This window comes from Maylandia zebra, linkage group LG13, assembly GCF_041146795.1.
Source record: "Maylandia zebra isolate NMK-2024a linkage group LG13, Mzebra_GT3a, whole genome shotgun sequence".
In the NCBI taxonomy this organism is placed as follows: Eukaryota; Metazoa; Chordata; class Actinopteri; order Cichliformes; family Cichlidae; genus Maylandia; species Maylandia zebra.
The window spans coordinates 26142815-26155046 of NC_135179.1; the positions used below are offsets into that span (position 1 = coordinate 26142815).

At 41.9% G+C, this 12232-nt stretch overlaps 1 protein-coding gene across 1 annotated transcript in view; it reads left to right on the forward strand.

Annotated features, from left to right (window-relative positions):
- The first annotated feature begins 1624 nt into the window (after positions 1 to 1624).
- herc4 (HECT and RLD domain containing E3 ubiquitin protein ligase 4) overlaps positions 1625 to 12232 on the forward strand; it is an 18349-nt gene continuing 7741 nt past the window's right edge. Inside the window, exons 1-9 of the mRNA XM_076891878.1 lie at positions 1625 to 2815; positions 2936 to 3095; positions 3233 to 3309; positions 3405 to 3626; positions 3706 to 3796; position 4699; positions 6341 to 6471; positions 6579 to 6733; positions 7032 to 7108. Of these exons, the coding sequence (XP_076747993.1) occupies positions 2482 to 2815; positions 2936 to 3095; positions 3233 to 3309; positions 3405 to 3626; positions 3706 to 3796; position 4699; positions 6341 to 6471; positions 6579 to 6733; positions 7032 to 7108 (1248 nt within the window). The 5' untranslated portion in view covers positions 1625 to 2481. The remainder of the gene's footprint in view (positions 2816 to 2935; positions 3096 to 3232; positions 3310 to 3404; positions 3627 to 3705; positions 3797 to 4698; positions 4700 to 6340; positions 6472 to 6578; positions 6734 to 7031; positions 7109 to 12232) is intronic.

The following is a 12232-nucleotide window of genomic DNA, read 5'->3' on the forward strand; positions in this document are numbered from 1 at the left end:
TTTATGTGTAGTATATTGCAGTATAAAAGAAATCAGCTAACACAAAAAGAGACAGACAGACTGATAAATGGCATTGTGCACCAGCAGATGGAGTTTGAATGATATGAATCTATCTGACTTTTCATCTCCTTTTAAACCATTCAGTCAAACAAAAGTTTGGTCTGAAACCTAGCTGTGTTCGCCGGATTTTGAATGAACAGATGTGGATCTCTGTTACAGAAGCTTACTGTACATCAAGGAAATGTCCAATCTATTTTTAACTGGTGCAAAAAGCTCTTTTAAAACCAGATGATAAAAAAGAGAATTACATTGATTTGATGTCCTCATTAGCTGCATTGCTGTTTTCATTATTTTAAAATATATGCATATTTGAGTCTCTTAATGCCTACTTTTTTAATATGTTTGTTGAGTTTACCTTGTATTTAAAGTTACATTTTCTCTTCTTCTCGTATTTTATCTTATCTTAATGAAGGTGACACAGTCTATTTGTTTGTTTGTTGAATCGGAGTAAGTGAGTTTGCTCTCCACCAGGGGGAGCCCGGTGGTTGTGAACCAGCTCAAGTTGGCGAACATGGTTTTGGAAAAAGACCGGTAGAAGTTCGAGATTCTTCTAGTATACTTACAGCCTGATTACATAAGATGAACAAAACTACAGGTAAATAAAATATCTGCGATTAGAATGCAGATATAACACTTTTTTTATAACGCCTCACATTTAATCACATACATCTGCAACTTATAGTCACATTCAAAATGTGCTTGTATTATATATTTATATGTACTTACATATTAATTAACATTTAATCTTGAATACCGTTATATGTGTTGTTATTTCGAATGTATTCATTTGTGGACTTTTCTTTTGCTAGTTCATACTACGCACTTCAGTAGTAGTCTTTCGCGCTTTCACTTTCCTTCTTTTACTTACTAATTAATAACAAATAAATGCCGTGTGTGCTCTGTATGAACGCGAAACATTCAAGAAAAAGAAAACGGGGAGGTCTGTGTGTGTATGTGTGTGTGTGTGTGTGTATGAATATGGAGTTCGGGGACTAGGAGAGTAACCTCCGTGTTTTCATACCTAGGTAAAGGTAGTACAGCGCAGCCGGTATACGCATGCGCGGATGCGCTCGCTCTAGAACATTTCGGCAGCTTCGCGACATTTCTTCACGTCCATGAAGGAAAATGCGTGAAAACGCTGTTAATACTTCCGGTATTGTAAGCTGCCTTCAAATTAAGCCTTACAGCGTTTATGTGTAGAGCTTCTCTACGCGTCTTTCAGAGAAGTATTCAAATCTCCTTGACCGTGTTTTGGACATTTCGGGACTCTTATGTATATATTTTAACTATCTTGTACTCTTCTCCGCTCTGCTATTATAAAAACACTTTTATTTCTAAAAGGACATAACGGACATCCAGAGTTTGAGACGACTGCTTTAATGTAACCACTCCGATGCTCTGTCAACAACTGCTGTACGGCCAAGAAACGCGTTAAGTAGGGTTTTACCTGGGAGTTGTCTTTGGACAGCAGCGTACTGTAATGTGTGTTTTTAACAGTCGGACTAACTAACGAACAAGGCACTGGCAGATCATAAACTTGTCGGGTCTGGTGGCTTTGGTAAGATTTGCTCTTGGCTCTAACATAAGAGACACCTGGCTGTAAGTTGTTAAACTTGTGTTTTTAGCGGAACAGTAAAGAATAGCGGGGCTTTAAGTTCAGATACTCAGCTGTGAAGTCACTTCAGGTTTCTGAATGAACTCTTAAGTACGTTATGTTCCAAACACAGACATAAAGTCTTTGGGTCTGACTAACGTTAGCTTGCTATATCAGGACTGTCTGTATAAGTCAGCCATGTACCACGTGTCGAGTGCTTAAACATATATGTTTCTTAAAATATTTTCCAATCGCACTATGATAATTTTAAGTACTGTCATTAAGTTGGTCAAGTGCCATCAGTCTGAAATGATCTACCTCGCCTGTATTCGTCAAGGTGCATGCTAGCGTGTGCTAACATTACGGACAAGAGTTATACTTCCGCTTACAATATTATAAACGCATACATTTGTGACCCAGAAAGAAATGTGTAAGTTTATTAATTATGTTTATGAGAGTGTAAATCGTAGGGGTACATACAGTTATTGGCAATACTCGTATTTAAACACGTTTTGGCATGTGCTTTAATTTGTAAACCCAGCCGCCCGCGACGGAAGTGGTGTTATTTGACGATTTTAGCAACCCTAACGGAACTCACCCAACACCGTTAACTGTAGCTTACTAGGCTAATCTGTTTACATGGTCAGTTTAGACTGCAACGTACTAGTGCTCTCGCTATATATACACACATATATATATATGTAGGTGTACGATCCTGAAGTCATGACTTAATCTGACCGCAGGCTTGCGTCTGTTTCATGTGGCGATGATGTTGTTTTGCCTCTTTCGGCTTTGCTAGGTGATACCAGCTAGATTACACCTTGCAAATGAAACGGGGGATATGTGACTATACTCTGGAAGGTTATATTAGCCCAAGTGTCTTCTTCACAGAGCCTGAGATCCTGCTTTTGCGTGCAGCTAAAGGGAGAACTACAATGCTGTGCTGGGGAAATGCTTCCTATGGACAACTGGGCTTGGGTGGGATTGATGAAGAGATTGTGGTTGAGCCACGAAAATGTGAATTCTTTCACGGGAAGCAAGTGAGTGATGTGGGGTGTGGCCGCAGACACACAGCTTTCCTGCTGGAGGACGGGACGGTGTATACCTGTGGCTGCAATGATCTTGGGCAGCTTGGACATGAGAAAGCCAGAAAGAAACCCGGTTGGTGATGTCTGCTGTTTGTTTGTTTGTTTGTTTGTTTTTCTAATAAAACATTGGGGGGTTTTGTTTTGTTTTTTAAAGTTGCTCACTGTGCAAGCACTTGTTTATGTCATCTATTAGAGCAAGTTGTGGCCTTGGATGCACAGATCATAGTGGCTGTATCATGTGGAGAGGCCCATACACTCGCCCTAAATGACAAAGGACAGGTTTTCTCGTGGGGTCTTGGTTCAGATGGACAGCTGGGATTAAATAACTTTGAAGAATGTGTTCGCGTGCCTAGGTAAATTCATCAACTATCAGGAAACCCCTGTGTGTCCTACTTAACGCACTACTTGCTCATCCTTTGTTTTGTAAAGGCACCATGAAAAGACCTAATATAGCCATTCTTCTCTCTCTCTTTTTCCTCTGTATGAAAAGAAACATCAAGACTTTGTCAGATGTTCAAATTGCTCAGGTAGCCTGTGGGTACTGGCACTCCCATGCACTTTCAAAGGGTGAGGAATGGTTTGCACTTAGCACATATCCAGAGCAGCTTACAGTGTTTATGTCATGTTAAACCGTTTCAATTATATATGCGTTTTTAACACAGGGGGCCACATCTTCTCATGGGGCCAGAATCGATATGGCCAACTTGGGTTAGGAATCAACGGACAGAGCATTTCCACACCCCAGATGATTCAGTCTCTGCAGGGCATTCCTTTTGCTCAAATATCAGCAGGTGGAGCACATAGCTTTGCCCTCACTCCCTCGGGAGCTGTGTTCGGTTGGGGGCGCAACAATTTCGGTCAGCTTGGTCTCAACGACTGCAACGGTGAGTGGTAGAAGGTTAGAAGGTGCCCCTGTACATTCAAACCCGAAACTTTGACTAATTTTCAGGACGTCTTTTTCAGATCGGTATTTCCCGGCCCTCCTGAAGTCCCTCAGATCACAGAGAGTGATTTACATTTGCTGTGGAGAAGATCACACGGCTGCACTGACCAAGTTAAGTTGCATACTTTTTGGTTCTTTGATAGATCTGCAGTGTTGTGTGTACAGAAGACCGAAATTTGAAACTGTGGGATTAATGATTAGATTTAAAAGTGGCTCTTTTAAATCTAATTAATGGTTTTAATTCTTAGGCTTAAAATCATTAAACTGGGCCTTGGACTTTTACTGGGATTTACTCCCATGCTGGGTTATGCTTTCTTTACCTTCTTCCTAATTCATTGCTGTTGTTGTTGTTGTTTTTAATCTGCCAGTGTATATGTGTTACATTTTCTTAACTGATCCCAAACAGCAGCCAAGCAGGATTACAGATGCATCACTTGTCACAGTCAGTGTGTTGTGTCCTCGCTCTCCAGTTTGCATACTGCTCAGAGACAGCTGCTGCCAAGCGACCAGTTAGAAAACATCCCAGTATCACTGCAGTACATTAAGTCTGCTATACATTAAGATTTCCGTGTTTTGCTTTGTCACACAGATGTTTAAAAGCTCTCCTTTAGAAAAACATTAAGCTGTTGTCAGATGAACAAACTGTTCAGTACCCACGGGTGCTGTAGGTGCAGTTTCTGGGTTCCTCTACTGCTTAAAACGAGCTTGCTTTCTTTCTTCTTTTTTTATATTCCTTAGCTCCCCTCCCATTTAGCCAAGTCTCTTCTGATTGGCTGCCCCTCATACCGAAGGCTTGACTAACACATCAGTGTGGCTTCACGGCCAAAGCTATACGCCTGAGATGACTATATTAGGGATGTCTGCACTCACTGACATCATGCTGATATAGAATAAACTGCCTGAAACTGCCTGAGCATTTGGCTCACTGGGATTACTTGCGCACATACTGAGCTCATTATTTGATGCTGCAGGCATTTCGTCTGAGCACCCTCCATTGTAACAGTTTATATCAGAGTCAGAATACTTTTATAATGACGGGGGGAAATTGCTTTGTCACAGACTCTCAAGCAAATGATATGAAAGGTAGAAAATGGAAAGAAATCATAAAAAAATGTAAACCATCCTTATAAAACTAAGATGCTCCACCAATGGTGAATTATGTTAAAATAAATACTCCAAAGTTAAACAATAGTATGTACAATATAAAGAAAATATGAGAAGTAAAAATAGTCCAGGTGTCATAAGGGGAAGATATGAAGTTTGATCATCGCAGTTATAAATCATTTCCTGTGGCGTTTTAGTGCAGTGAGGTTTTGCTCCTGTTACTGTCCTGCAAGTCATGGAATGAACGTGAAGGATTGTCGGCTATCATCTGACATCTGCTCTCAGAGTCGAGCTCCACACCTATAATACTGGCCTTGTGGATCGGTTTGAGTCTGCTGGTATCATGCTGCCCCAGCCCACCACAGCATAGAGGATGGCAGTGGCCATTACAGACTCAAAACATCCTGGGTCATCCATTAGATTTTAAAGGAGTCATCCAAGAAAATAGAGATGACTCTTCTTGTAGAGGGCATGAACACTGAGGTATTTTTATCCTGTCTGCACCCAAACCACACGGATGGAAATAGGGGTGACCAGCATTCTAACCCTTCTCACATCCACAACCCCCATGCTCTTCCTCATCACCTTGTGTGATACATCACTACTGCAGAGTCATTAGAAACCTGTGAAGGTGGCAGGTGTCTGTGCAGTGCTGAAGGCTGTGGTGTACATGGTGAAGGGAAAGGGAGAGAGGACAGTCCCCTGCTGGGCTTCGGTGTTGCTGTCCAACATGGTGCTGCAGGTGGTTTGCAGATCAGTGAGCCAACTATCCAGGTCACTGCCAAGGCATCCACCCAGCAGAGCCGAGCTGGTGGTGGTGAACACACTGGAGAAATCAAAACATGACCCTCACAGCGCTGGGTGGATGTAGGCCCTGTTGAGCAGGTCAAGGACCGGAAGGGATCTGACCATGTGCTGGAAGCTGGTCCAGGATAAGTCTCTTCAGGGTCTTCATGAGGTGTGATGTCAACATTTTTTGGTACAAGTACGAGGTGTGACCTCTTCTACACAGGGAAAAGCATTATACGTTTTCAGTGGGTAATCATGCTCATCATGTAGTCTTCTTTTATGAATAGTCTTCAGTAATTAGGCTCATAAGTAATGCCATTTCTGTGTTTACTTCTAATTTTTAGAAAAGAATAGATGAGTTGGGATCGTTATTTAGAACCTGGAATGTTTTTTGGTTTGTTAAATAGTGAAGTTTTAAATCTTCTCGAGCGGTGGATAAAAATGCCCATTTCCTGTCCAGGTGCCCAGACGCAGTAAGTTTGTTTCAGTAGTGGCCTGACGCTGTAGAGGAGGAGGATCCCTGCTGTAAGACTTGGATGTTAAAATAATCCCCCTCCTGGCATGTGCCATTACTAATCTAGCTGTTTCTGGTTAAGGAAAAACTAGACTGAAATCATTAACACGACAGCTGTCTTTCATGCCTCTCTGTCTCTTCAAGCCTCATGTTCAGTGGTCTTTGCTAACACTTTGGCCTTAGCAAGTTAGCACAGTGCTAACCCTTTTGAAGGTCGGAATAACTGGTTCTGTTGTTTTTAAATGCAGGAAGGGGGCGTGTTCACATTTGGAGCAGGAGGATATGGACAGCTTGGGCATAACTCTACAAATCATGAAATAAACCCCAGAAAAGTGTTTGAGCTCATGGGAAATGTAGTCACACAGATTGCATGTGGAAGGTAAAATCGACTTTGTTTTTGCGCGTTTATCTAAAATACAACGTCAGTGAATTATACTAAAAAGTCACAAGGCTGCTAGTGACGTTTCAAATTGCTGTGCGGTCAAGGCAACACACGCTGGCTTTCACGCCGTCATCGGGGAAGATGGATTCATTTGGGCTCGGAGGGAACGGGCAGCTTGGCACACGGTCCACTTCCAACAGAAAAAGCCCTGCTCTTGTTAAAGGTCCCTGGGTAGTCGCCAGCACTGCAACAGATACAGGTGAGGGGACAGCAAATGTAAAACCAAAACATCCTTCCATTTTTGAGGGGTGTAAAGTTTGAATCATAAGCAGTCAAATGTATTAATCGATAGGGTTCTCCATTTACGTTTTCTCTGACTACGTTTTCTATAATTCTGCTGTGTATCCATCTGAACGTGGAGATTTATTAGCTTTAATCTGAATCTGAAGTTGTAAAAGCACATTACATCATTAGTTTGATGGGTTTATTTCAAACGTAAAACTCGATGGTAAGATGTTTTAATAACACAAAAAACCTATTTTCCCTCACTTTTGCAGATTCAGAGGAGAACTGTTGTGTCAAACGGATTTATGCTGGAGGAGATCAAAGCTTTGCTCACTATTGCAGTACCAACGTAAGTTTTCCCTCTCCTCTGAAACAGAGATTTCATGGAGATGCTTACAAATGTACAGCACGTTTTAATAATTGCACAGCTGTCCTGAATGCTATCGTTTTTACTCTACAGTAAAAACAATGGTAAGGCAAGGCAAGGCAAGTTTATTTGTATAGCACAATTCAACAACAAGGTGATTCAAAGTGCTTTACAGAGACATTAGAAACAAGAACAAATAAAAGGCATGATTTAAAATTGATTAAAACAAGCAAATAAACTAACTAACTAATTAACAAACAAACAAACAAACAAACAAAACAGTATATAAAATCAAAACAGATAAAATCAGAACGCTAGATAAAATAAAGTAGTTAAAATATAAGTTTTGAAATTTAAGCTTAAAGTGTGGATTTGGTGCTTTATTCAAATGCAGCTGAGAACAGGTGAGTCTTCAACCTGGATTTAAATAAACTGAGTGTTTCAGCTGATCTGAGGCTTTCTGGGAGTTTGTTCCAGATATAAGGAGCATAAAAGCTGAATGCAGCTTCTCCGTGTCTGGTTCTGACTCTGGGAACTGATAAAAGACCGGATCCAGATGACCTGAGGGATCTGGATGGTTCATACTGGGTCAGGAGGTCATTGATGTATTTTGGTCCTAAACCATTCAGAGCTTTATAGGCCAGCATCAGAACTTTAAAGTCTATCCTCTGACGGACAGGCAGCCAGTGTAAGGACCTCAGAGCTGGACTGATGTGGTCCACTTTTTTGGTCTTAGTGAGGACTCGAGCAGCAGAGTTCTGAATGAGCTGTAGTTGTCTGACTGATTTTTTAGGTAGACCTGTAAAGATGCTGTTACAGTAATCAAGCCTACTAAAGATGAATGCATGGACTAGTTTTTCCAGGTCCTGTTGAGACATCAGATCTTTTATCCTTGATATATTCTTGAGGTGATAGTAAGCTGACTTTGTTATTGTCTTAATGTGTTTTTCTAAGTTTAGGTCTGCATCCATCACTACACCCAAATTTCTCGCCTGGTTTGTGGTTTTTAGATGTATAGATTGAAGTTCTCTGGTGACCTGTAATCGTTTTTCTTTGGCGCCAAAGACTATTACCTCAGTTTTGTTTTTGTTTAGCTGGAGAAAATTGTGGCACAACCAGTCATTGATTTCCTCAATGCATTTACCAAGAGCCTGTACAGGGCCTCGGTCTCCTGGTGACATTGTGATATATATTTGTGTGTCATCTGCATAGCTGTGATAGTTTATTTTGTTGTTGTTTATAATCTGTGCCAGTGGGAGCATGTAGATGTTAAACAGAAGGGGTCCCAAGATGGAACCTTGGGGAACTCCACATGTGATACTTGTCTGCTCAGATGTGAAGTTACCTATTGATACAAAGTATTTCCTGTTTTCTACGTATGTTTTGAACCAGTTTAGTACAGTTCCTGAAAGACCTGTCCAGTTCTCCAGTCGTTTGAGTAATATGTTGTGGTCAACTGTATCAAATGCTGCACTGAGATCCAGTAAAACTAGGACTGACATTTTTCCACTGTCTGTATTCAGACATGTCATTAAACACTTTGGTCAGAGCGGTTTCAGTGCTGTGGTTCTGTCTAAAACCTGACTGGAAGGCATCGTAGCAATTATTCTGTTTTAAGAAGTAACTGAGCTGTTGAGAAACTGCTTTTTCAATGATCTTACTTAAAAACGGGAGATTTGAGATCGGCCTGTAGTTGTTCATTTGTGTCTTGTCAAGATTGTCCTTTTTCAGTATAGGTTTGATTACAGCAGTTTTTAGTGATTCTGGAAACACACCTGATAATAAAGAAAAGTTGACGATCTGTAACAGGTCTGACTCTAAAGTCTTTGAGACCTTTTTGAAAAAACTTGTTGGCAGGACATCTAAACAGCAGGAGGAGGAGTTCAGTTTACCTAAGATGTCCTCCAGGTCTTTGCTGTTAATAGGTTGAAACTGTTTCATGGTGTTTAAACAGTTTTTTGGTGGACACAGTACATATCCTGGATCTGCTGTTGATGTACCAATTGCTTGTCTAATTTTTTGGATTTTTTCAGTGAAGAATTTGGCAAAGTCATTGCAGGCCATGGTCGAATGAAGTTCAGCTGCCACTGACACAGGAGGGTTTGTTAGCCTGTCAACTGTAGAAAATAAGACCCGAGCATTATGGCTGTTTTTAGTGATGATGTCAGAGAAGTAGGACCTCCTTGCATTCCTCAGTTGTAAATTATAATTGTGAAGTTTCTCTTTATAAATGTCATAGTGAACCTGGAGGTTTGTTTTTCTCCATCTGCGCTCAGCTTTCCTACACTCTCTTTTTTCTTTTTTCACCAGTGTGGAGTTTCTCCATGGAGACTTTTTCCTTCCAGAGATAACCTTCACCTTAATGGGAGCAATAGTGTCCATTACATTTAACATGTTAGCATTGAAGCTATTGACGAGCTCATTGACTGACCCTCTGGGCAGGTCAGGTGTTAATGGGAAGACCTGGTTAAAAATTGCACTACTGTGTTCAGTTATACACCGTTTTGTGATCACTGTTGTTGATATATTTGTGTGGGCTGAGATTTTACTTTCAAAGAAAACACAGTAATGATCAGACAGGCCCACATCAGACACAGTAACCTTTGAAATGCTCAGGCCTTTGGAGATCAGTAGGTCAAGAGTGTGTCCTCTATTATGTGTGGCCTCTGTTACATGCTGAGTCAGCCCAAAGTTGCCCAGAGTGTTACTCAGGTCTTTAGTCCCTTTGTCCTGAGGGTTGTCCACATGAATGTTAAAATCCCCAGCAATAATTACACAGTCAAAATCAACACAGATCACAGACAGCAGTTCACTGAGGTCATTAAAAAAGTCTGTGCAGTATTTGGGAGGCCTGTAAACATTAAGAAACACAACTTTGGATGGGGCCTTCAGCTGTAAAGCCACATATTCAAAAGACTGAAAACTTCCAGGAGATAGCTGCTTACATTGAAATGATTCATTAAATAAGACAGCAACCCCTCCTCCTCTCCTGCTCGCCCTGACCTCACTGATAAAACTGTAGTTAGGAGGGGTCGTCTCGATGAGAACAGCTCCACTGTTACTTTGGTCCAACCAAGTTTCAGTTAAAAACATAAAATCAAGGCTGTGCTCAGTGATTAAATCATTAATTAAAAATGTTTTCCCAGCTAGAGATCTAATGTTTAATAAAGCCAACTTAAGTGTTTTAGAGGTATTACTTGTCCCCTCGTGTTTGGGAGCAGTCTGTGGCACACAAGGTATGTTTACTATGTTTAAAGATCTTTTAGAGTGCAGCTCTCTGTGTTTTGACCAGGCCACATGTCTCCTGTCACCTAAAAGTACAGAAATTTTAAAACCTTCTAGTAAACAGGGTCCCAGCTTCTCCTGGGAAAAGTCATCACTGCCATAATCCTCACAGCCCGGACCCTTCACACATCACGCATCAGACTGCGGAGACAGGGCATGAAGAGGAACTAAGGGGGGCGAGGCTGGGCAATGTGACTTCGATTGCTCTGTTGAGGGTGGGGCTCGATGGCGAACCTTTGGCCGCTCTGGTGGGGGGTTTATGGGGGACAAAAAGGGATTGGGACGGGGGGTAGATCTGAGCCCAGCATTGACCCGCTCCATCATCTCCTCAGTGAATTTCAGGTGTGGGGAGGAGGGAGAAAGGGAGGGGGAGGAGGGTGATGGCCTGTCAGGGGTTTGGGGGACTGGGGAAGGTCGTGGTCCCTTGTCCTGGTCGTTGGTGTTGTTGAGAGAGTTGGAGGCAAATAGGGACCCCTCTTCTTGCCTTAGATGTCTCTCCTTTCTGAGGCTCTTCCTCAGATGCCATGGATGTCTCTCCTTTCTGAGGCTCTTCCCGGGTGGGGGCAAATGGAGCTCCTCCTCAAGGTTTCTGCTGGGCTTTGTCTGTTCTTGGAGTACTGTTTGTTCCTCTTTATGAGATAACTCCTCGTTTATCTCAGCCTTGGCACCAAGCACGGATGGATGACGTATGGAATAAAACAAGTTGGAGGTGAACAGTTTCACCCCTGACTTGTTAAAATTAAATCCATTTGCTTTGAACAGATGCCTGCGTTCCCAAAAAATATTAAAGTTGTCGATAAAGTGCACTGAGTGGTCAGCACATGCTGATATAAGCCATTTATTCAGTGTAAACAACCTGCTGAATCTCTCGTCTCCTCCTCTGACCGGCGGTACAGGTCCACTGATGAATACAGCTGCATTCAGAGAGTTTACAGTATTTAATAATCCAGTAAAGTCCCGTTTCAGAACCTCCGACTGTTGTTTGGACACATCGTTTGACCCTGTATGCAGAACAATGTTTGTCACAGTTGGATATTCATCTGCAATTTGAAGAATTCTCTCCTTCAGGTTGTTGACCATATCGTTAGGAAAGCAGAGGACTTTAGTGTTCTTACCGCACATCCTTTGTACATCCTTTACGGCAGAGTCACCCACAATTAGAGTTTCAGGCCTAGCCTTTAGCTTTCTCTGTGGCCTTTCACTTTTCAACAGATATTCAGACCTTATTTCGCTGCTTTTAGATGGATGGTTGTCCGATATAGATCCAGGGTCCTTTGATAGTGGAGCAAATCTGTTCTGCAGTTTCACATTCAGTTGTTTTGGAGGTTTGTTGTTAACCTTCCTATTCACGGTTGTCCAGTCCTGTTTCCTCCCGTATATAGGGGTAGAAGAGCTTCTCTGTCTCGTAGGAAGTGAAGGCCAGTCGGTTTCAGAGATTTCAGCTCGCTGTGCCCTGCCTGTGATACGTCCTCCCCTTTCCAGGAGACATGATTTATGTCTTGGTTTTGCACCAAGACAGTCTAAGGGGGGATTATCACTTGAGGATTTATAATAATGCACAGAGTCTACTTTCTTGGTCATGTTATCTGTGCTCCTTAGCTGTGTACTAGCTTGCTCATCGCCATTGTTTTGAATCAAAGGCAAGGTTGTTTCATTTCCACACAGTCCATTTACCTCCACGTTTACTTCTAAGCGATGAATTTTTGTCTCCAGTACTGCAATCTTCTGCAGGAGGCTGTGGTAGTCATCTGTGGAGAGGGAAGGCATCTTGTTGCTAGTTAGCCTAGCGGTTAGCACCTTTCCAGGCTATTGAGGCTGCTC